The following is a 24,520-nucleotide window of genomic DNA, read 5'->3' as shown; positions in this document are numbered from 1 at the left end:
TGTGTGTATGTGTGTGTGTGCTCAAGGCTAGTACTCTACCACTTGAACCCCAGCTCTACCACTTCTGAATTTTTTGGAAGTTCATTGGAGAGAAGCATCTTAGACTTTTCTGCCCAGGTTGGCTTCAAAATGCAGTCCTCAGATCTCAGCCTTTTGAAAAGCTAGGACTGATTATAGGGTGAGCCTCTAGCACCCACATTCCTGTCTTTTTTTTTTTTTCTTGGTGCAGATACTGGGACTTGAACTCAGAGTCTCATTCTCTCTTGGTTTATTTCACTTAAGGCTGAGACTGTCTCATTTCAGCCAGTTTTTACTTCTGTTTTTCTGGTAGTTACTTGGAGATAAGTCTAATGAACTTTTCTGTCTGGGCTGGCTTCAAGCTGTGATCTTCAGATCTCTGCCTCCTGAGCAGCTAAGATTACGGGTGTGAGCACCAGCACCTGGTGCCCTTTCTTTCTTTCTTTTCCTTCCTTCCTTCTTTTCTCTTTCTTCTTTCTTTCTTTTTTTGGGTCCAGTGGTGGAGCCTGAACTCTTGGCCTGGGTGCTGTCCCTCAGCTCTTTAGCTCAAGGCTAATGCTCTACCACTTGAGCCACAGCGCCACTTCCAGCTTTTTTTTTCTTTTTGCTTATGTGGTGCTGAGGAATGGAACCCAGGGCCTCATGCATGCAAGGCAAGCGCTCTACCACTGAGCCACCTTCCCAGCCTTTCTTTCTTTCTTTCTGTCAGTTGTGGGGGGCTTGAACTCTGGGCTTGGGCACTGTCCCTGCACTCTTCAGCTCAAGGCGAGCACTCTACTGTGTGAGCCACAGCGCCACTTCTGGTTTTCTAGTGTTTGCTTTTTCTATTTTATCTACCTGACCTGCTTCTTTTGGTCTTGAAGACAGCTGAGTGTCACCCAGGAAGCCTTCCTTGGTTTCCCTGTCACCACCCTCCAGTCAGGCCTGGCCCAGCAGCCCTTCTGTGGAACTGATGGTAGCCTGATGGCATTGGACCTTGTGATGTTACCCCTGGGCCTCAGGGGTACACACTGTCACCCATCCTGGTTCTTAGAGAAGCAACAAAGGTGACAGGATGGGGCAGGGCTCCCTGGAAGTCCTCTCCCTGCCCCAGCTTTATTTTGGTTCTAGAATCATCCCAGTCAGCATTCTCGGTCCCCACCACAGCCATCCTGGATACACAGTCAACATTTCATGCACTTAGAATGAGAGGACAAGGGGCGGAGACGGTGGGAAGGTGGGGCCAGCTCTTGCAAAGCCTCTGGGTAAGGAGTAGGGGGAGGAGGAGGTTTCAAGCTGCAAAGGCTCACCCCGCCATGCATGTGCCCTGGTCGTGCGGACTTCCTGGTGCCGGCCACAGGACAGGCAGCCTGGGTTCAGGATGGCCTCCAGTCTCGTGATCCTTCTCTCTGAGTGCCTGTGCTGGCCACCTGTCTCAGTGGCACTGATGACCAGTCCTTGGGCCTCCATAGCTCACCAGGGCCAAGGCTGGGAGTCAGCGGAGTTCCCCTCACCCCACCTGTGAGCCGACGACGCTCTGCACATCCCGCCCCCACCAGCCCCTAATCACACAGGCGCGGCGTCCCTGCCCACCTCCAAGGTGAGGGCAGGGAGCTCTGCTTTTCTGAGATTGCCTTGTCAGCTGCCGGCCACCCCCTCATCCCGTGGCACCTAGAAAAATCTGACACCCTGACTCCAACTAAACTGGAAGCTAAAGACCAACTCGGGAGGGGAGCATGCAGCCCAGCCCCTTTGGCTCCTAGGCAGGACCCCGTAGGGGCCCCGATTTCCCATTACCCCCTTCCCCCCCAGGCCCCTCTCTGGCCATCAGGCTGAAGCCGCATGTCCCTGAGGCCACAGTTTTAGTGATCTTGAAGGAGGACACGGTGTCTTGAGGGCTGGAGTTAGGCCTGGCCGAGGCCTGTCTATTCTCAGCCAACCCTCGCAGAGCTTTGTCGCTTTGGTCCCTTGGCAGGGATCCAATCCCACAACGTGTCTGCTTCTTGGGATTTCTGGCTCTTGTGATGGTTAAGGCCCAGGGAAGGCAAAATTTGAGCTTCCACGGGGCCTGAGTCTTCTGTATGGGCCTGGGTCTCTACTGCTCTTCTTCTGCCCAAGGAGAGACTCTGCTCCTTGCTGCTGTGGCCTAAGTACTGGCTTGTTGGCAGGAAAGCTTATGTCGCTGCTCTGCCTAGGACCCTGAGTTCTCTCACATCCCTCCAAGCGCAGCAACTTCCTTGTGCAAGAGTCCTCCCTCTCTCCCTCCCTCCCTCCCCCCATCTCTCCTCACGGTTGGACTGTCAGCCCTGGGGCAGGGGGATCTCAGCTTCTTCTTTTTTTTTTTGGTCGGTCGTGGGGCTTGAACTCTGGGCCTGGGCACTGTCCCTCAGCTGTTCAGCTCAAGGCAAGCACTCTACCACTTGAGCCACAGCGCCACTTCCGGTTTTCTGGCGGTTTATTGGAGATAAGAGTCTCATAGACTTTCCTTGCCCGGGTTGGCTTTGAACCGCAATCCTCAGACCTCAGCCTCCTGAGTAGCTAGGATTCCAGGCACCTGGCTGAGCTCAGCTTCTTCATGTCTTGCTCACGTTCCCACTGCCAGTGCTTGGCTCTTCAAAAAGTCTTCAGAAACAGAAGGGTGGGAGAGCTGGCCAGTTCTAAGAGTCCAAGTCCTTCTGCAGCCAAAGGACAGAGATCATGAGGACTTCGAGACAGTGGCCCGTGCGCCAGTGTCTGCTGCAGTCCCGGCGTCCTGGCATAGCCACAGCTGGCCCTTAGTGGGAGGAAACCCTGGGTCCCTGCGTGCAGGGCCACACCTGCTCCGGGACTCCAGTCTGGACAGGATTCAAGATGGCGGATGGAGACTCCACGGGGAGGCCCCCGGCATTCACCGCTCCAGCTTGACGATGGAGAGAACGTGGGAGAGAGCTGACTTCGTGCCAGGCCCCAGTGGCTCTGCTGCCCGCCTGGCCTAGTCTGGCTGCTAGTTTCGCCGAACTGGGTGCCACATGGACACGGGCCTGCGTAATGTAGCCAGCATCTGGTTCCAGTGTGTGGTGCCCATGCCGCTGGCCGCTGGCCCGATGATGACATGGCCTACGTTGTCCCCACGGCCGTCGCTGCTGCTCTCAGCCACCGTCACACGGAGAGACAGGTCCTAGGAAGGAGGTGACATGTGCTGGTGACCAAGAACAGCTGGAGGCTCTCCATGACTCCCAGGCCCGTGGGGATGAGCGAAGCCCCTGACTCATTCCTCTGATCAGAGAGAGGCAATGTGTCCTTAGCTACTTGGCAAACAAATGGCTCGTGCTGTCAGTACTGGCATTTGAACTCAGGACCTCACCTTCTTGGCTGGCTTTTCTTTCTTTCTTTCTTTTTTTGCTCAAGGCTGGAGCCACAGCTCCACTTTTGTCTTTTGGCTAGTTCATTGGAGATAAGAGTCTAAGAGACTTGCTTGCCTGGGCTGGCTTTGAACCTTGATCCTTGGGTCTCAGTCCTTGAGTAGTTAAGGTTACAGGGGTGAGCCACAGTATCTGGCCAGCCTGTGTCTTTTAGTTTTGAGAGCGGTTCTTGCTAACTTTGGGCAGGCTGGACACAAAATTGTGATTCTCTGTCTCTACCTTCTGAGTAGCTAGGGTTTTGGATATGAGCACTATGCCCAGTTTTTCCTTTCCTTCCTGTGTCATCTTGTTTTGTGTCCTCAAACCCTATAGGGCTGGCACCCAGTCAGTGGACACTTAGCAATGCTCATGTCTATAACACTAGCTACTCAGGAGGCTGAGATCTGAGAGGATCATGGTCCAAAGCCAGTCCATGCAGGAAAGTCTGTGAGATTCTTACCTCCAAGGAACCAGCAAAATCCAGAAGTGGAGCTGTGGCTTACGTGATAGAGTGCTAGCTAGTCTTGAGCAGGAAAGCTCAGAGACAGCCCGGTGCCGGTGGCTCATGCCTGTAATCCTAGGTACTCAGGAGGCTGAGATCTGAGGATCATGGTTCAAAGCCAGTCCATGCAGTTAGGTCCACAAGACTTATCTCCAATGAACTAGCAGAAAACCGGAAGTGGTGCTGTGGCTCAAGAGGTAGAGTGCTTGCCTTGAGCTGAATTGCTCGGGGACAGTCCCCAGGGCCCCACACACTCAAAACACACACACACACACACACACACACACACACACACGCCTGCAGAAGAAAAAAAAAATGTGACAGTTTGAGAGAAATCATCACTACCTTTGGAAGTCCTGAGAAACAAAGCTGAGGGATGCAGTGGCCCAGCAGTCCTGGGGTGACGTTTCCCGCCTCCCCGCACTTTACCTGGAGTACAATGGCTGGCACGGAGAAGATCATGGCTTCATTGAACACTGGGTTGGGGTCATCCCTTTTTGTGGCTGTCTTCTTTTTGCTCATCTTCCTTCCGTCTTGCAGCAGGTACACCTTGACGAAGGGGTCTGTAGGCAGGTGTGGAGGGGTGAGGATGGTGTTCGCTCGGCACAGCCTTCCTCCCTGGCTTTGGCCCACTGCCTCTAGCTCCCAACCCTTTGGTCTGCCATTATCTCTAATAGTCTGCCATTGGGTCTTTCTTATTTAATTTATTCATCAATTTATTGTGAGATGGAGCCCTGCTATGTTGTCCATGCTTGTCTTACGTGTGTGTGTGTGTGTGTGTGTGTGTGTGTGTGTGTGTGTGCATGCACACATGTGCATGTGTGCATGTCTGGCAAAAAAAAAAAAGTCCAATGGACTTTCCTGCTCAGGCTAGATTCAAACTGCAATCTTCAGATGTCAGCCTCTTGAGTAGCTAGGATTACAGGTATGAGCCACAGCATCTGACTTCAGTTATTATTATTATTTTGCCAGTCCTAGGACTTGAACTCAGGGTTTGGACTCTTCCCCTGAGCTTCTTTTGCTCAAGGCTAGTACTCTACCACTTGAGTCACAGCGCCACTTGAGGCCTTTTCTGTGTATATGGTATGTGGTACTGAGGAATGGAACCCAGGGCTTCATACATGCTAGGCAAGCACTCGACCACTGAGCTACCTTCCTAGCCCTTGTCTTGAATTCTTGAGGCTCAAGGAGTCTTCAGTTTTTCCAGAGTAGGTGAAACTACAAGTATGCACCACCATGACCTGCTGTGCATTGTTGAAAGTCTCAATTTACAGATGAGAAAACCAAGGCTCACAAGGCACGAGGCAAGTCAGGAGAGGGCTGGGCTCTGCCTCAGGGCCTGACAACCATTAAGTTCCCCTTACAAGATGCTCCAGGGGGCTGCGATGATCCAGCACTTCCCCTTTACCACGTGGCCTGAGCACAAATGTCAACCCTGAGTCACTCCATGCCTATGCAGCAGAGCCTGACTAATGAACAGCGTGCGCCTCTAAAATACCATGTCGCCGTCTGGCTGTCCATCAGCTATTTCCTGGGACTTCTTATTGCACCTGCCTGGGCTCTGAGCTGCCCAGGCTGGCCACTCCCAATAGGTCAGTCCTTTGGTTTTGGCTATTACAGCTGCTTCCAAGGGGCTCTGAGAGGGGCTGGGGGCTTATGCAAAGTTGAGGCATTAGGCCTGCCTGTTGTTTGTTCAGAGCTGGTGGCCTCAACCTCCATTTGAGGTGTGGCATTCTGTTTCTAGGAATGGGGATCTCTCTGTCTCTGTCTGTCTGTCTGTCTCTCTCTCTCTCTTTGCCAGTCCTGGAGCTTGAATTCAGGGCCTGGGCACTGTCCCTGAGCTGTTATGCTCAAGGCTAGTGTTCTACCACTTGAGCCACAGCTCTATTTCCTGCTTTTTGGTGGTTAATTGGAGATAAAGTCTCATAGACTTCCTGAGCAGGCTGTCTTTGAACTCCCAAGCTTCCTCATGTGTCCCCCGCTGGATTAACCTGCCCATTTTGCCAGGCACTGAGCTCAGCTGAAGCTGGGGCACCCCTGCCCCATGCTCTGCCCCTGCTGCCTGCAGCTCCGTGGCTGGGCTGTGGCTTCCCAGGCCACATGAAGGCGCCCGCCACCCAAAGCCTTACCCGCTGTGGTCTTGTCATTGGTCCAGATGAGGTTCTTGGCCTTCACCACCACTACCGTGAGGCGCTCAGCCGTGGGCAGGTAGCTGAGGGACAGCAGGATCTCACCCACAGCGTCGGCGGCCTAGGGGACAAGTGTGGCTCATGAGGCTTCTGTCCCAGGACCTGAGGGGCCCAGGGGCCAGTAGAAGTTCCCTTCTCCATTAGGAAGTGGCTGCTCTTGGGGTTCCTTACACCCAGCTCTTAGGCTGGCAGGATTGAGAGAGGGCAGCCCCTCCCCCAGACTCCCTCCCTTCGCCAGGTACAGGTGCTGCTGCTGCCTTAGAAGTTGGTTCCCAGGTTGCCTGTCAGATCCATTACAGTGGTACAGAGGAACCCAGGTAGAATGGAGTTCTAGCACTTGCTTTAACAATTACTGGGCACTTAAAACTTCTGTGTTCTTTACCTTGTGGTCAGTACTAGGGTCTTACGCTTACTAAACAGGCACTCTTACCATCTGAGCCACACCCCCAGCCCTTTTGGCTTTGGCTTGTTTTTGAGGGGGTTTGGCACTTGTGTGTGTGTGTGTGTGTGTGTGTGTGTGTGTGTGTGTGTGTGTGTGTGTGTGTGTGTGTGTGTGTGTGTGTGTGTGTCCTAGGGCTTGCACTTAGATGTGAGTGTTGTCCTTGAACTTTTCTGCTCAAGGCTAGTGCCTCTTCCACTTGAGGCACAACGCCACTTCCGAATTTGGTGATTTATTGGAGATCAGAGTCTCAGGGACTTTCCTGCCTGGGCTGGCTTTGGATCAAGAACCTCAGATCTCAGCCTCCTGAGTTAGAGGCATGAGCCACCAGTGCCTGGTACATGTGTTTTCCTCTGGGGTGGACGAGCTGGCTGGTGAGATGTACCTTGTTCTGGTCCTGTAAGTAGAGCCAGCCACTGAAGGGCTGGAGTGTCAGGTCAAGCACGGACAGCTTCAGGTCCACCACCCCGGTGCTGACATTCCGCTCGTCCTCATCGATGCCGAATACTGAGAACCTCAGGCTCTTCTCCTCCAGGGCCGTGGGGTCCAGAGGGATGGAGAACTTCTCATCAAAGAAGATGGAGTAGGCATTCCGCTGGATCTGCAAGACATGGAGCCATGCAGGGAGCCCCAAAACTAAGGAAGAAGACTTGAGAGACTACAAGGGAGAGAGCACTGGGGGAGGAGTCCAGGGACCTGGGCCAGAGCCTGGCTCACCTGTCCTCACAATCTCAATGCTGAATGATCAATCCATTGGTAGCTCAGCCTTGACCGTTTAGGAGCACCCATGCCTTCTAGTGGCGTTCTAAGTCTCTATAATCTGATCCCTGTGCTTATATCCCATGATGCCACTAAACCTCTCAGAGCTCGGGCTGTGCACGTTTCCGTCTCTTTTGCATCTGCTCAACCCAGCCCCAAGGTGAACAGTGGAGATAGGGCAGCTGTTTGTGGTCTCCATTCAAGGATTTCCCCGCCTCCTGAACAGCTGAGTTGAACCCATAGGATGATGGATGCGTGGATGGATAGATGGATGCGTGTGTTCACCGATGGATAGAGCGCCTAGGCGAGAACTGGGCAGGCTGTGTTTCCCAGCTCAGTCCTGCCTAGTGGGTGCCGTTGGCCTCATCCCAGGAAGCCGTGGGCTGCCCCTGGGGAGGGAGGTGCCCTTTCCACGTGGCTCTCCTTTTCCGTGGGGGCTGCCTGAGTCACTGCCTGGCGATATTTAGAGAGGAACACTCATTGCTGGCACCTTCTCTGAGGCGGGGGGGGGGGGGGGGGTGTTGCCCAGCCCGGAGGCAGCCACCTGGATAATGGGACTGGCTGGCTTGTGATGCTACAAAGCCTGCTCTTCCCTCTATCCAGCCATCCCTACCTCAGTCTTCCATGGCTGCCTGGCTCTGGGAAAACGCCTACTAAAGCGTCCTCTAGAGCCATACTGGCCACACAATCCCATTTGAGACTCCTCCGGGCCTCTTTGCCACATGGAACAAAACCCCATGGAAGCTCCTGACCTTGACATTCGGGCTCTCCGTGCCCATCTCTCCCTCCCCTGGCTAACCTACTCTCTTAGCTGTCTCCTGCCCACGGGGATCCCTCCCCTCCCCAACCCCTGCTATTTTCCTAGCATTGTGCTTCGTGAACACGTGGGGAACAGGACAGGAAACCTGAGATCGTGTCCCTTATCTCTTTATTCTTTGGGGTTTCTAAGCAAAGCCAGCCTCAGTTTCCTCATTTGGTTTTTTTTGTGTTTTTTTGTCGGTCGTGGGGCTTGAACTCTGGGCCTGGGCGCTGTCCCTCAGCTCTTCAGCTCAAGGCGAGCGCTCTACCACTTGAGCTACAGCGCCACTTCCGGTTTTCTGGTGGTTTATTGGAGATAGGAGTCTCACGGTCTTTCCTGCCCGGACTGGCTTTGAACTGCGATTCTCAGATCTCAGCCTCCTTAGTAGCTAGGATTACAGGCGTGAGCCACTGGCGCCCAGTTTCCTCATTTGTAAGATGCCCTAAGATACTGTCCTGTTGTCCTGGTCCTGGGGGGGCGGTGTAGATGAGAATCAGATTCGTTGGGCTCTGTGAAGCAGCAGGTCGGTCGGCATGTGTCACTGGGATTGCTGCTGCTGCAACATCCCTCCTTGAAGGCATGCCTTGACTCACCCAGAGTCCTTCAGGAGGCCCCTGGCTCTGGACAGCACAGGTCAGGCCTGACAGCAGCTCTTCGTGGGCCTAAGATCCACTACTAAGTACCTCCTAAGGACCAGGCTAAAGTCTTCCCATGTCTTTCCATGTATTCCCAGCTCTTCCTCAATAATTATGACACCCATTGGAGAGAGGGGGAAACTGAGTCACTAAATATTTTAAGTGGTGGACCCAAGGGCACATTGTTAGGATGTGGAAGAACTAGGATTTGAACCCAGGCCCAGTCAGTATCTAGTGGGGGCTCTTAATCACCCGGTAGACTGCCACCCCCTCAGTGCCCTCCATGCAAAAGTCTAGAACTTTCCACTGTGATGGGGACAGGATGGGGAGGGATGGCAAGGTTTATTGCTGAGGGCTTGCCAGACAATTGGTAGTGTGGTAAAGATGAGCAGGCACAGGTGGGCCGAGGAGGAGTCTGAAGAAGCTCGGCTTCACAGGTCTTTAGACTCCTCCCACTCTGGTGAGAGATCGCTGGGTTGGGCTGGTATCTCTTGGCAGCTTGGAGTTCCCCCTGGTTTGGTCCTCTCTGTCAAGGCTAAGGCTAAGCCTTGGAGGGTAGTTGTAGCCTCTTCTCACCCTGCCCTGTTGGATCTCTCCCTGGTTTTGTTGTGATGCTGTTTTGGTTTTGTTTTCTGATGGTACAAGAGCTTTTTTTTTTTTTTTTGTCGGTCGTGGGGCTTGAACTCTGGGCCTGGGCGCTGTCCCTCAGCTCTTCAGCTCAAGGCAAGCGCTCTACCACTTGAGCTACAGCGCCACTTCCGGTTTTCTGGTGGTTTATTGGAGATAGGAGTCTCACGGTCTTTCCTGCCCGGGCTGGCTTTGAACCGCGATCCTCAGATCTCAGCCTCCTGAGTAGCTAGGATTACAGGCGTGAGCCACTAGCGCCCGGCGGTACAAGAGCTTTAACTCAGGGCCTGTGGTGCGGTTCCTTAACTCTTTTGCTCAAGGCTGGCATTCTACCATTTGAGTGGCAGTTCCACTTGGGGCTTTTTGTGGCTCAATGGAAATGAGTCTCTTAGACTTTGCTGTGGGGCTGGCTTCAAGCTGTGATCCTCAGATCTCAGTTTCCTGGGTACGCTCAGGATTACAGGCAGGCTTCGAGGCACCAGGCTGCACCCAGCTTTCCTTTTCTTTGTTCTTGGTCCCAGACTGACCTTCCTAGGCTGGGTCCGCATGATCCCTTAGTCTTGGCTTCTGCTGGGATCAGTCACTGGGGTCTCCAGAGGGAAATCAGGGTGTCTCTCCCTAAGGGCTTCCTCTGCACTATCCCTGGAGGCTGACCCCATCCCTAAACCAAAGGGCACAGTTCCTATCCAGTCTTCTTATGGAGCTCGAACCTTCCCCTTTCCTCCTCTCCTCAGACCTGGAGTGGCCTGTCCCTCCTGGGAACCGGGTCATCTCTGAAGCCACCCCTTCCCCAATACACCCCAGTAAACAGTCTTTTCACTAAACCGTCCCGGCTCTGCAGAACAGCCCACTCCCTCCAGCATCCTGGGAAGAAATGCCTCCCAGAGCACCCCTCTGGACACCCCAGCCTCACTTACCCGGGAAATGCCCACGATCTGCTCGTCAGGCAGCAGGCTGACTCGCATGAAGCAGGACTCAAAGCTGGCTTCCTCCCGCTCCAGGAGATCCTTGCCCTGAAGCACGGCCACGTGGAGAATGTGGGAGGTGGCGTCGTAGTCCATGCTCACCTCCACCTGGCCTAGGGTGAAGTCCTGCCCGAAGGTGTTGCTCACAGACGAGATGGAGTTCAGAGAGTCAGCTGACTGGGACTTACGAAGGGTCCCGTAAGGAGCCAGGTCCAGCTCTCGGCCCATCAGCTCCAGGGGACCCAGCTCGCTGATAGTCTCAAAGGTGTCCTCAATGCTCAGGCTGCCTTTGCGGCTGGGCGGCCCTTGAGTGTTGGTCCGCGGGGCAGTCCATGGTGGTACTCGCTGGAGGTGAGTAAAAGAGACACAGGGGCGTAATTGGGTCTCAGATCTAGTCTCAGGATATGAGAAAGAGATTCCAGGAGATAGAATCCTCCAGAATGTTCTTCAAACTGTGACCTGCAGACCTCAGTCTTCTGAGTAGCTGGGATTATAGGCACGGACCACTGGGACCTGGCTCTGTGGATGCCTTTTGTAGTATGTGTTCAAAACACTCTTTTGGAAAAGTTGTCCCAGTTTATACTCTTTCCAATAGAGCATGAGATGGTACCCCTGGGCACCCCAAATAAGAGTGCACGAGAGACTCTAATCTGGAGAGTGATGTTTGAAAAATTCTCTGCCAAGTGTTAAATGATGAAGTATTCAGCAATATAGATTGAGAGCCTTAAAAAATGATCTAGTGATCTAGTATTTCCGCATCTGGGCATCTGTCCAAAGTGCATTATCTCAAATGAAGACCGTTTTACATACAAAACACCCACTGTATTATTTATAATGGCATTTGGTAAATCATGGCTCATGCATAAAAATGAAATCTCATGCAAAATGATGTTATAGGCCAAGTTCCTGTGGCTTATGCTTATAATTCTAGCTACTTAGGAGGCTGAGATCTGAAGATCATGGTTCAAAGCCAACTCAGGCAGAAAAGTCTCTGAGACTCTTTTTTGTCAGTGGTGGGACTTAAACTCTGGACCTAGGCGCTGTTCCTCAGCTCTTCAGCTCAAGGCTAGTGCTCTACCACTTGAACCACAGTGCCGCTTCTGGTTTTTTGGTAGTTTATTGGAGATAAGAGTCTAACAGACTTTCCTGCCAAGGCTGGATTTGAACCATGATCCTCAGATCTCAGCCTCCTGAGTAGCTAGGATTACAGGTGTGAGCCACCAGTTCCAGGCTTCTGAGACTCTTATATCTAATTAGCCCAAAATGTCAAAATGCTCAATTTGTAGAGTGCCAACCTTGAACAAAAAGAACTAAGAGAATAAGAGGCCCTGAGTTCAAGCCCCAGTCCTGGACATACACAGAGAAAAAAATTCTACTTTTTTCTCACTCTCCCTCTCTCTCTCTCTCTCTCTCTCTCTCTCTCTCTCTCTCTCTCTCTCTCTCTCTCTCTCTCTCTCTCTCTCCCTCTCTCTCTTTCTATTTTTGGTCAGTCCTAGGGCTTGAACTAAGGGCCTAGATGCTATTCCTAAGTTTTTTGCTCAAGGCTAGCACTCTCCCACTTTGAGTCACAGCACCACTTCAATTTTGGGATGGTTTACTGGAGATAGTCTCACAGACTTTCCTGCCCAGGCTGGCTTTGAACTGCGATCCTCAGATCTCAGTCTCCTGAGTAGCTAGGATTACAGGTGTGAGCCACCCAAGCCTGGCTAAGAAGTAATTTTTGAGTCCCTAGCACCATGCTAGGAGTGGATGATTTGCAGGGACCCAAGGGAGGCCTGGTCCCCATACCCAGGGGACATTAACCAGGATGGGGTAAGGAAAGGAGGGAGGGCCTGGGGTCAGGGTGCAAGGGCACTCTGGTGTGTGCCTGCAGGGACAGAAGTCTCACCTTTGGCCTGGCCTCCGGGTAAGTCTCGCCATACTTCTGCTGAAGGTACCTGTAGTCATAATTGGGGAACGGGGAGGGGCTGGGGAAGCTCCCAGAAGTCCACAGCTTCCACAGACTCACGGCTGCAATTCCCAGCAGCGCCAGGGCTCCGGCCGCGTAGACGCCTACCTCCCAGCCAGGGGGGCTCTTGATGACTGTAAGGGTAATCTTTCATTAGTGGGGTACAGGGGTCCTAGACCCCCACCCAGGAAGCAGGTTGCTCAGCACTGATACTTATTTATGGAACAGATTGTATGTGTGCACACGTGCATGTGTATGCACCAATCCTAGGGCTTGGCCTCAGGGCCTGCCCAGGTGGCTTTGAACTGGCAATCCTCAAATCTCAGCGTCTCTAGTTGTTAGGATTGCAAGCATGAGCCTGCCCAGCCAGTTTTTTGTTTGTATTGTTTTTTGTTGGACATGGGGCTTGAACTCTGGGCCTGGGCTCTTCAGCGCAAGGTTAGTGCTCTATCACTTGAGCCACAGTGCCACTTCTGGTTTTCTAGTGGTTAATTGGAGATAGAGTCTCTCAGGCTGGCTTTGAACCACAATCCTCATATCTCAGCCTCCTGAGTAGCTAGGATTACAGGCATGAGCCACTGGCTGTTTTTTTTTTTTTTTTTTCTTGACAGTTAATTAGAGATCAGTCTTTCCTGCCCAGGCTAGCTTTGAACTGTGATCCTTAGATCTCAGCCACCTGAATAGCTAGGATTACAGTTTGGTGGGGGGGGGGCATGGAACCCAGGGCCTCCCACATGCTAGGCCACTGCTCTGCCAATAATGTCTCCTCACCGCCCCACCAGCAGCCCTCTGGGCTTCTGTTTCTTCCCCTAGAAAATGGAGGTGACAACAGAAACTTCCATATCTCATGATCCCATCCTGGTGAATTTTTCTAAGGAGAAAAACTCCCCACCAGTTTTATATGTCCTGTGAGTCACCGAGGCTTATTTATAACAGCAGAGCTCTGGAAATTGCCCGAAGGTCCCACCAAGGGGCTGGTTCTTGATGCTGTCACAGAAGGAATGTCACTGGCTTTTGAAAATGACAACTGAGGTTATTAGGCTGGCCCGGTGGCAATGTGCAGCATTTCTAGCATTGTTAAGAAGGAAAAACAACAACAACAAAACTCAACCAGTCCCCAGGAGGACATAACTACAGAGTTTTGATGTCAAAACCGCAGAGTGGAGATGAGAGATGGGGCAGACTAAAGCCAATTAGAAAGATGGGGTAATGAGGCTCACCGTGACTCAAGCTATCTACTCCTGACTTCTGTGGTCATTCCTGGGCTCAAGAAAACTATGGTTTTCTATGGGCTCAGTCATGGCAAAGTTCTAGAATGTTCTATGAGTACAGGGTGTGATGGGAAAAGGTCTGGCCATTGGAGAATGTTGTGAATTCTGCCTCAGCAGGGCCAAGATAGGATGAACAGCAGCATAGGCCTGGCAAGAGGGTGAGAAGAAAGGCCCTAGGTCTGAGCAGGTGCTGGGCAAAGTAGAGCCAGGCCCCCTGCATGTGAGAAGTGGGATCAGAGGTGGAAACATTTTTTTCTGCTAAGGGCCATATGGCTATTTAAATATTTTTGGAGGCACATACAAAATGACCAACACTGGTCCCGGACAGCTGATGGAGCTTTGTGTCTGTCTCATACTGTACCTCAGCTAGCCCAGGTCCTGGCTGCAGAAGAGGAGCAGGTCTGGAGACAGGAAAGGAAAAGCCCCAAGAAGGTGATATGAAACTGGATGCCAGTGGCTCACACCTGTCATCCTAGCTACGCAGGAGGCTGAGATCTGAGGATCATGGTTTGAAGCCAGCTTGGGCAAAGAAGCCTGTGAAACTTATCTGTAATAAGCTACAAAAAATTAAAAAACAGCTGGGCGCTGGTGGCTCACGCATGTAATCCTAACTACTTAGGAGGCTAAGATCTGAAGATCGCAGTTCAAAGCCAGCCTGGCCAAGAAAGTCCGTGAAACTCTTATCTCCAATAAACCACCAGAAAACCGGAAGTGGCGCTTTGGCTCAAGTGGTAGAGCGCTAGCCTTGAGCTGAAGAGCTGAGGAACAGTGCCCAGGCCCAGAGTTCAAGCCCCACGACCGACCAAAATAAATAAATAAATAAATAATAAAATAAAATTGAAAAAGAAAAGAAAGGAAAGGAAAGAAGAAGGAAGGAAGGAAGGATGAACGAACTGAAGTGGAGCTGTAGCTTAAGTGGCAGAGCACTAGCCTTGAGCAAAAGAATCCCAGGGACAGGGTCCAGGCCTTGAATTCAAGCCCCAGAACCAGCATCAGTTTCCATCCTGGCACTCTCCACCACCTATGGTGTCTGGACTCCAGGTTATCCTTTAATTCTATGCCACATGGAGCCGTGGGTGGAGTGACCTGCCCTGCACGCTCCATGAGTCTAACCTGGACCTCCACAGGCAGGTGCTGACTCTTCTTAATCACGGCTGGCCCCTCCCACCCCAGCTTGTTGCAGTGGTGCAGGTAATGGCCCTTGGCTCGAAGGCGTGATCCTTGGTGGGTTGGGCCTGGGGGACTCACCGCTCAGATGATATTCTGTCACATCCACAGCCATAATGCCCCCTTCAGTGGCTGGACTAGAAGGAAAATGAGAGACAGCAGTGAGAGTTTAGGGGGCCGTCAGCCCTGACCCTAGGTCCTAATTCTTTTTTTTTTTTTTGGGTCAGTTATGGGGCTTGAACTCTGGGCCTGAGCATTGTCCCTCAGCTCTTCAGCTCAAGGCTAGGGCTCTACCACTTGAACCATAGCGCCACTTCTGATTTTCTGGTGGTTAATTGGAGATAAGAGTCTCATGGACTTTCACACCTGGGCTGGCTTTGAACCTCGATGCTCAGATCTCAACCTCCTGAGTAGCTAGGCGTGAGACATCACTAGAGTTTTCACAGTCTGCTGTGAGGGGTGTTTGGCCAAAGGTGGGTATTTTTTTTTCAAATTTTTTATTGTGATTAAGTGGTTACATAATTTCCCAAATTTCACAGTATTGTGGGATAGTGATGCTCAGTTAAAGTCACAAACACGTTCTAACTTTCCTGGAGCAAATTGTCTATCATGGTCTATAACATTTATGAGTTCTATGAGCTTTGCGATACAGTATTTCTTCCACATTGGGTGGTATGTACATTTCTTTTGTTTTGCATAGCATCAGCTGTTCCCTCTTTCCACTTGTTCCCTCCCTCCCATCGCTGCCATTAAGTTGCTTAGTTCATTTTGGTCAATGTCCAGCGCAGCTGATGGGTCCCGCTGTTGTATGTTTTTTCCTGATTCCCTCTATTTCTCTGTGGTCTTCCTGGTTCCCCTCCGGTGTACACATATATATCATACATGTGATCAGCAGCATGGGGTTATTTATAGTGATTTGACCAGATGAGTGGAAGTCCTTTGTTTCTTTTTTTTTTTTTTTTTGGGTCCGGTTGTGGGGCCTGAACTCTGGGCCTGGGCGCTGTCCCTCAGCTCTTCAGCTCAAGGCTAGCGCTCTACCACTTGAGCCACAGTGCCACTTCCGGCTTTTTTTGCTTATGCGGTGCTGAGGAATCGAACCCAGGGCCTCATGCATGCAAGGCAAGCACTCTACCACTGGGCCACCTTCCCAGCCCCAGTCCTTTGTTTCTTAAGTCCTGTTAATTTTGTCGTATCACCTAACATTTTGGATTTAACATCCACTTATCAGGGATACCATGTACCGTTTGTCTCTTTGCTCTTGGCTTACCTCGCTCAACATGATTTCTTCTAGCTCCATCCATTTCCCTGAAAATGCCATTATTTTGTCATTTCTAATGGCTGCATAATATTCCATTTGTATAGATAAAGGTGGGTATTTTTTTTGGGGGGGTCCGGTTGTGGGGCCTGAACTCTGGGCCTGGGCGCTGTCCCTTAGCTCTTCAGCTCAAGGCTAGCGCTCTACCACTTGAGCCACAGCGCCACTTCTGGCTTTTTTCTTTTTGCTTATGTGGTGCTGAGGAATTGAACCCAGGGCCTCAGCCATGCAAGGCAAGCGCTCTACTACTGAGCCACCTTCCCAGCCCCAAAGGTGGGTATTTTTAAGATTTTATCATCATCATTATTATTAAGACTATGTAACTCAGCTTGGAACTCAGGGCCTGGGCACTGTCCCTGAGCCTCTCTGTGCTCAAGGCTTGGCTCTATCACTTGAGCCACAGAGCCATTTCTGGCTTTTTTTCTGGGTATGTGGTACTGAGGAATGGAACCCAGGGCTTTATGCATGCTAGGCAAGCACTCTACCACTGAGCCACATTCCCAGCCCATCTAAGCATGCATTTAATAATGGCTTCATTCAGTCCTAACAACCCTTCAAGGTAGGCACTATGATCACCTAAGGAATTAAAAGTCATTTGCCCCAGGCCACACAACTAAAAAGTTGTCAACCCACAACTAATAAGTGAGCTCCTAACCATTGTGTCTTACCACAGAAGGTTTCAAAAAAGCTGCATAAGCAGGGTGCCAGTGGCTCATGCCTGTAATCCTAGCTACTCAGGAGGCTGAGATCTGATCACCCTGCCAGCATGGGCAGGAAAATCCATGAGGCTCTTATTGCCAAATAACTACCCAAAAAGCAGGAAGTGGAGCTGTAGCTCAAGCTGTAGAGTGCTACTCTTGAGCACAGAAGCTCAGGGACAGTGCCTCGGCCTTAAGTTCAAGCCCCAGGACTGGCACATGAGTGTGTATGCACATGCACACACACACACACACACACACACACACACACACACACACACACACACACACACACACAGCTGCCCAAGAACTAGAAGTCAGATGGCTCACGGGGTAGGAGGTCATGGTGGCTCTGGCTCCTGGCGGAAGCGGAGCTGCACACCCTAACCAGCATCATCACACACACCCAGCCTGCTGAGGCCTGGCCGGAAATCCAATAATAATGCCAGGCTTCTTTCCTGTGTACGCAACACAAATTGGCTCATCAAGAGTAAAGCCAAAACTGGACACCAGTGGCTCATGCCTTTAATCCTAGCTACTCAGGGGGCTGAGATCTAAGGACCAGGATTCAAAACCAGCTAGGGCAGAAAAGTCCAAGAGACTATCTCCAGTAAACTACTCAGAACATGCCAGAAGTGGCGCTGTGGCTCAAGTGGTACAGCGCTAGCCTTGAGTACAAAGAGGCTCAGGAACAGTGCCCAGGCCCTGAGTTCAAGCCCCAAGAATAAGGCCAAGTTGGGACAGAAAATACCAACATTGTTAGCAAGGCACAAAAAGGCCAGGCATGGCCAGTGCTACAGTGTGCATGCTACTGTTAGAAACTCAGGCTTTGGAGATGGAGATGTGGCTCAGGTGGCAGAGAGCCAGCCCAATAAAAGCATCAGATACTGAGTTGTAGTCCCATTCTCAGACAAAAAACCAGAAATAGGCTGGGTGCTGATGGCTCACACTTGTAGTCCTAGCTACTCAGGAGGCTGAGATCTGAGGATCCCAGTTCAAAGCCAGCCTAGGCAGGAACGTTCTCCAAATAACCAGCAAAAAGCTGGAAGTAGAGCTGTGGCTCAAGTGGTAGAATGTTAGTCTTGAACAAAGAAAAGCTCAGGGATAGCACCCAGGTTCTGAGTTCAAGCCCTAGGGCTAGGAAGGAGAGAGAAAGAGGGGGAGGCAGGAAGGAAGAGAAACTAGCTATATGAGGCTGGTCCTGCTCAGACCCCAGGAATCCAACCCCCTCTTCCCCCCCCATCATAACCCTTTTCCTGGAGAGCTGTGAATTAGGGGAAGGTGTGAATGACCGCTAGGCACACCTGTGGCCTGCCATAAGGGTTAGAGGCAGAGCACATCTGCCTGAGAGGAGGGATGGAAAACCAGGCAGATGTGGTAGTTTCTATAGACCTCAACCCCAGGGAAGGACAGCAGCTTGGAATCCCAGACTGTCTCTGTCTCTTTGATGGCTCCAGTGGCCTCTGACCCCTAACTCCTAGCAGTGAGGCTAATTTTCTTAGTCTGAGCCTCATTTCTTTCTCTCTGTAGAAAGGGCTTGTGACTGCCTGGAGGGTGGACTGACCCTGCCAGCCTTTGGAAGTGTTTTGTTTGTTGAAATTTAAAGAAATCACATTTTAATTTTGTGTGTGTGGCAGTATCGGGACTTAAACTCAAGGCTCCACACTCTTGCTTGGCTTTTTTTTTTTTTTTTTTTGCCAGTCCTGGGGCTTGAACTCAGGGTCTGAATGCTGTCCCTGAGCCTCTTTGTGCTCAAGGCCAGTGCTCTACCCCTTGAGCCACCGTACCACTTTTGGCTTTCTCTGAGTAGTTTATTGGAGATAAGAGTCTCAGGGACTTTCCTGCCCAGGCTGGCTTCAAATCGCAACCCTCAGATCTCAGCCTCCTGAGTAGCTAGGATTATAGGCGTGAGCCACCAGTACTAGGTTAAATTATATCCCTCCCCCCCCCCCACTGGGAAGCCTCTAATAAAAAATGGATTTCAGTGGCAGAGCACTTGTCTAGTATGTGAGACGCTGAGTTCCATCCCAGCACTGCAAAAAGAAAACAAAAATAAAAAGTAAAAAAAAGAGAAAAGGATTTTCAGTTTCTCTTGAAAAGTGTGAGTCTAGTTACAGTGGGTCTGCTTCCACTCACCGTCAGCAACCATGAGGCTTTTGTTTTGGGTCAGACCTGGCCCCTGCTCACTTCTAGAACCTGCCGGCCCCTGGAACATCTCTGTGCACGAGCCTGGTAAACTGAGTTTGAGATAAGCTAGGAGATGTTCAGAGAGGTTAAGCCACTTGCCTAAAGCCAACAGTCCTGATGTCCAGCACCTATTCCACCAACAGTGTCTTCCTATCAACCACACCATGTGCCTTTTCCATTCCCAGTTCTCCCTAAGACCCCTCGAGGGGTAAATCCTGTTGCCCTCACTTCATGGAGAAGGAAGGAAGGTGCAGAGCAGTGGCTCAGGGACACTCAGTCATTGTCGGGAGGCCAGACTGCGGCCAGGTCTGTGTTTGCAACAAGTCCTTTTCTTAATGACGCCACTCACGATCCCCAGACCCCTCTGACGCCATGTCACCTCAGAGGGCTTCCACCAGCTCCTGCTGGCCGCCTGGAAGCCTGCCAAGCACAGGGGCCGTGCATTTGCTTCGGATGCAGATGCTGATGCAGATGACAAGTTTCTCCCATTGCTTTGGGGAGGGGAGGGGGGAGGCAGGCTTCCTCTGAGCTCCAGAGGGCATGTCCCTCCCGCAAGCCTTCTCCTCACTCTCTCTACCTAAGGGACCACAGCTACACAGCACAGACCTGGCTCTTGGTTCAAATCCCATATTGGTGCTACCCACCCAGCAGAGACACACCTCTCTGGACCAGGCGGCTGAGCTTATGGATCAGGGGGGTTCCCCCATTTTATAAATGAGGATGCAGCCCCCCCATGAATAGCAACTCTGGGCTCTGTGCCAGGAGCCATGGACTTGGCCCGGGCTCTGGGCCACCATGCTGATTCCTGAGCAAGCCTTGCAGGGAGGGGGGTGGGGAGAGCTAGCGCTGGACTTGGCCGGAAGCTGACTATGGGTAAAGGCCCCCTCCTGAACCGCTCAGAGAAATGGCTTTCCAGGAAAATGTGTGCTTTGGCAGAAGAGAGGGGCCCCGGTGTCCCTGCCCTCCACTCTGCCCTGTCTCCTTAAGTTGGGGTCCCCACAGCATGATCAGTAAGGTGTTGTGGCGCCTCCTAGCCCTCCCCTGAAGCCCGGGCGGCCAGGAGGAACCGGCAGCACAGCATGGGGAAGACTCCAGCTGCTGGAGTGCTAGTTTCTTCAGAATCTTTAGAACCTTCGCAAGAGCCTCCCTCCTCCCCAACACTCTCGACATAACCACATCCTGGTGCCATCCCCAGGCAGCCCACAGAAACCACAGTACAGACTGGCTGGAGGGGGCGGCAGTCACTCGGGGGCAACTCCTCCCCGCTTCGTGCTGTCCCCAGGAGGCCTGTGTCATCGCCGCGCACCCCCCGCCCCCTCCCCCGCAAATGACCTGCCCAGAGTCACCTGCGCGCTAAAGGAACATAGAGTCTAGCCAGGTGCCAGTGCTCCCGCCTGCAATCCCAGCTACTCAGAAGGCTGAGATCTGAGGATCGCAATTCAAAGCCATCCAAGGTAGGAAAGTCTGTAAGACTCTTCGCTCCCATGAATCACCCCCCACCAAAAAAAAAAAAAAAAAAAAAAAAAAGCCAGAAGTGGAGCTGTGGATCAAGTGGTGGAGTGCCAGCTTTAAGCAAAATAGCTACTAGACACAACAGTCGTATTAGAAAGAAAAAAGGAGGGAGCGTTGGGCTTGGACCCCGGGGCTGGGAGCCCCAAAGGTTTCAAATTTCGAGGGGGGAAAGAAGGGGTCCCAGCCTGGCTGCTGTTCACTTGGGTAGGTCTCTCTCTTGCTTTCCAGGCCTCAATTTCCCCATTCCATTCCTAATAGAACACCTTTCTGCTGCCCCTCTCCAGCCCGGCACCGCCGGCCCGGGAAGGGCAGGCTTTTGACCACGGAGGTGGCCTCAGTCCCTTTGCAGGACCGGGACGGCCGCCTCGGGCCCGCCACCCGCACGCACGGCTCCCGCCCCCACGCTTGGCCCCCATCTATACAGTCCAGGGGTCGCGTGGGGTCCGCGGGGCCTTCTGAAGACGGGGTGCGCGGTGCCCCTCGGATGCGCGGGCTCCTGCGGGGTATCTGGGGCCTGGAGGGCGGGGGACTGACCCTGGAGCCCCCCGCATGGGATGTGAAGCCGGGGCGACCGGCATGCGGAAGTGAGGGGTGCAGCGTTTGGGGGGAGGCGTGCGAGCGGCGGGGATCCGCGTGTGTGCACACGCGTGCGGGCGGCGGATGCGGTGCGCAGTGCGCGGAGTGGCCGGGGCCCCGCGGCGGGCGCCGGGCGTGCGCGGCGGTGCCCGGCCTCCGGGTGCAAGCGCGGCGGGGGGGGGGGGTGCCGCGACGCGCGCGGAGTGTGCGGGGCCCGGTGCGGGGGTGCTCGCGGTGCGGGACCCGCGTGCGTCCGTGCGCAGCGCGCGCCGGGGTTGGCGGGGCGCGTACTCACCCCGCTCCGCTCCGCTCGCTCGCTCGCTCGGCCGGGGTCGCTGCTCCGGCCCGGCCCGGCCTCGCCTCCTCCCCGCAGCGCAGCGCGCGCGCACCGCACAGACCGCTCGCCGCAGCGCCAAGCCCGCAGTGTGGCCCGGCCGGCGCGCGCGCGGGTCGGGGGCTCGGCGGCGGCGGGGCCCGGGCGGACGGGAGCCGGCACCGCGCGCCGCAGTCCGGGCACGCTCCCAGGAGCCTGCCGCGCGCTCCCCGCGCCCGCCCGCCCGCCCGCTCCTTTAATTTAAAGTGACAACCGCGAGCCAGCGCGCGCCCCGCTCCGGGAACTGAACCCGGGATGCCCAAGCGCGCTCCAGGATCCCCCCACCCCACCCCACCCGGGAGCCCGGCGCCCGGCGCGGGGAGGCCGCTGCCCGGGAGGCCCCGGGGGCCGAGGGCCGGCGCGCGCCGCAGTCAGCGGACCCACGTCTCAGCCCGCCGGCCCGCTAAGCCCCAGGCCCCCTCTCTAGGCCTCAGTTTCTTTATCTGTAAAATGGATGCCGGGGAGCCGGCCCCTCACGCTGGTAATCTCGACCACTCAGGAGGCTGAGATCTGAGGCTCGAGGCTCCAAGTCAACTCTGGGCAGGAAAGTCCGTGAGACTCTCCAACGGAGCACCAAAAAGCCAGAAGAGGCCTGTGGCTCAAGAGGGACAGCGCCCAGGGGCAGAGTTCAAGCCCCAGGACCGGCACAAAAAGGTTTCCTTCTCTGACGGGACGATCTGAGCTGCAGGTCACAGCAATCCTGGTCTGCAAAATGAACCCACAAATCCCAACAATGACCTCATGGGGTCACTTTGTTTTTCCTTTAACGTAAGGGAAACAGGCTGGGAGAGGTCACAGTGCCCAAGGTCAGAGCCCGAACTCGAATCCAGGTCTGTGTGACTTCAGAGCCTTGCCTGTGCACCTCTTAAAGGGCGCTGGTTTCTCTCACAGAGACATGAATGAATCATGCGGGAGATATTTCTATCGGCCTCCCGGGCTCTCGGGCAGGCAGGCGGGCGGGCGCAGCGCCAGGTGTGGGCGATCCTCCATCTTCCGGGAACGGGGCACAGGTCCCTCCCTGCCCGCGCAGTCTGGCGAGGAGACAGGGCACGCGTCAGGCGAGGCCGGGTCTGCGGGGGACCGTGCCACGTGTGGCGGGCACCTGGCCAGGCCTCGGGGAGGACGGGGTCTGGGAGGGAAGGGGCGAGGATCGCAGGTGGGGAGCCAGTGTGGGAAGGCCGCAGCGCCTGCTGGGCTGTCCACACTCTGCGCCTTTGGAGCTGAGAGTAGCAGGTGGGCACTGCCTCAGGAGTGGGGGGGAGGGGGAGGCAGGGGGAGGGAGGGAGGCTGAGTTTGTGCCAGCCTTGTGGAGAGCAGACATCCTTGATCCAGAAGGCGAGGCCCTGGGGAGTCCTGGAAGAGAAAGATAAAAGATAAACGGTGGTTAGCCATGTCTTTGGGCTGGGGAAGGGACTGAGTACTGCCCCCCCCCACACCCCTTTACTGGGGTTTGAACTCAGGATTAGGCGGTGCTGCACCACTGAACCACATCTACAACCCAGATCATGGGCTTTTGCTGCCATTTTCTTTCTTCCTTTTTTTTTTGAGCTCATTTCCTTCCTTCCTTTTTTCCTTCCTTTTTTCCTTCCTTTTTTCCTTCCTTCCTTCCTTCCTTCCTTCCTTCCTTCCTTCCTTCCTTCCTTCCTTCCTTCCTTCCTCCTTTCCTTTCCTTTCCTTCTCTCTTTCATTCCCTCCTCTCTCCCTCCCAGCCTCCCTCCTTCCCTCTCTCTCTGCCAGTACTGGGGCTTGAACTCAGGGTCTTGTACTGTCGTTTGCATTTAAGCTATACCTCCATTTCCAGCTTTTTGCTGGTTAATTGGAGATAAGAGTCTCATAATTTTTTCCCCCTTGGGGCTGGCTTTGAACCTCAATCCTCAGATCTCAGCCTCCTGAGATTACAGGTGTGAGCTACTGGCACCAGGCCAGACAGACTCTTATCTCTAATTAAACCAGCCAGTGTGGCTCAAGTGGTGGAATGCTACCTTCTCTTTTCTATTTTGTGTCAGTCCTGGGGCTTGAACTCAGGGCCTGGTTGCTGTCCTTGAGCTATTTTGCTCAAGGCTAGCATTCTACCACTTCAGCCACAGCTCCACTTTTGGACTTTTTGGTAGTTAATTAGCGATAAGAGTTTCATGGACATTCTTATCCAGGCTGGCTTTGAACTGTGATCATCAGAACTCAGCACCCCAAGTAGCTAGGATGACAGGTGAACCACCGGTGGATAGGTTTTTTTGTTTTTGTTTTTGTTTTTGTTTTTAGTCAGGCTCTTACTTGTAGCCCAAGCTGGCCTTCAATTCACGATCCTCCTTTCCCAGCCTCCTTAGTATTGCTATTACAGGGATGAACAATCAGAACTGGCCCAAACCTCTCTGCTTTATGCATTGTTATAGCATCAGAAAATGGGTTAAAACAAAGGATTCTGGAGTGCTGCTCCTATCCTATCTTGGTTCTCAGCCCTGGTATCCCAAGTATGCTCGGTATGTGAATGTTCACAGCACCTCACCAGCAAGATCTGTACAGAAAAGTTATGCTCCAAATTCAGAAAACATGTTGTATGGCTGCGAGCTGCACTGGAAAAAGACAGCAAACTTCTGTGGTCCATGAGGTGGACCTTGGTGATGTGGCTCTTCTGGAGTCTCTGAACTGCCAGGCCCCCAACCCCCTCACCAACCAACCTCCCAACTCCTATACCTTCTGGCATTCCTCACACCGGCCAGCCATTTTCTGCCTTAGGGCCCTCCTGCTTGCTGGTTCCTCTGCTCTCACCAAACCTCTTACCAAACCCACATCACCACAGAGGGTGGGGACCTCCGGATGACCCTGACTAGAAGGGCCCTTTACGCCCACTGTTTCCGACAAAATGCTGTTTATTTCTTTCTAACACCAGCTATAATCTGCAGCTACTTGTCTTCTTTGTGAATAATAGGAGGATCACAGTCCAGGCTGGCCTGGTAACAAAAGGAAATTTTACTTTGAAAACATCCAAGGCAGCCAGGTGCTCATGGTTCACACCTGTAATCCTAGCTACCCAGGAGGCTGAGATCTGAGGATGATGGTTTTTTTTTTGTTTTTTGTTTTGGGTCTGGTCATGGGGTCTGAACTCTGGGCTGGGCGCTGTCCCTCAGCTCTTCAGCTCAAGGCTAGCGCTCTACCACTTGAGCCACAGTGCCACTTCTGGCTT

At 53.2% G+C, this 24,520-nt stretch overlaps 1 protein-coding gene across 2 annotated transcripts; it reads right to left on the bottom strand.

Annotated features, from left to right (window-relative positions):
* Positions 1 to 1,064: 1,064 nt before the first annotated feature.
* LOC138818612 (synaptotagmin-12) lies at positions 1,065 to 22,152 on the bottom strand. Of its 2 annotated transcripts, none has more exons than XM_070009581.1 (8): positions 22,078 to 22,152; positions 14,760 to 14,815; positions 12,181 to 12,374; positions 10,245 to 10,637; positions 6,893 to 7,108; positions 6,009 to 6,129; positions 4,309 to 4,442; positions 1,065 to 3,154 (listed from the first exon to the last, which is right to left on the bottom strand). In XM_070009581.1, exons 1-8 carry the CDS (start codon positions 22,080 to 22,082, stop codon positions 2,981 to 2,983), a joined length of 1,293 nt encoding a protein of 430 aa, XP_069865682.1. In that variant the 5' UTR covers positions 22,083 to 22,152; the 3' UTR covers positions 1,065 to 2,980. The 2 variants fall into 2 exon arrangements, with proteins under 2 accessions (XP_069865682.1, XP_069865683.1); XM_070009582.1 differs by lacking the exon at positions 22,078 to 22,152 and adding an exon at positions 21,262 to 21,329.
* Between the last annotated feature and the right edge of the window lie 2,368 nt (positions 22,153 to 24,520).

Source organism: Dipodomys merriami, unplaced genomic scaffold (genome assembly GCF_024711535.1).
Source record: "Dipodomys merriami isolate MVZ:Mamm:240054 unplaced genomic scaffold, mDipMer1.0.p SCAF_78, whole genome shotgun sequence".
NCBI classification, from domain to species: Eukaryota; Metazoa; Chordata; class Mammalia; order Rodentia; family Heteromyidae; genus Dipodomys; species Dipodomys merriami.
This window is presented reverse-complemented; position numbering and strand designations above follow the sequence as displayed.

Excerpts from the sequence above, each read along its gene's own strand:
- LOC138818612 (XM_070009581.1), bottom strand. Across the intron at positions 10,638-12,180 it reads ACCCGGAGGCCAGGCCAAAG|CGAGTACCACCATGGACTGC; the intron begins GTGAGACTTCTG and ends ACTCACCTCCAG. Across the intron at positions 6,130-6,892 it reads ACTTACAGGACCAGAACAAG|GCCGCCGACGCTGTGGGTGA; the intron begins GTACATCTCACC and ends CTTGTCCCCTAG.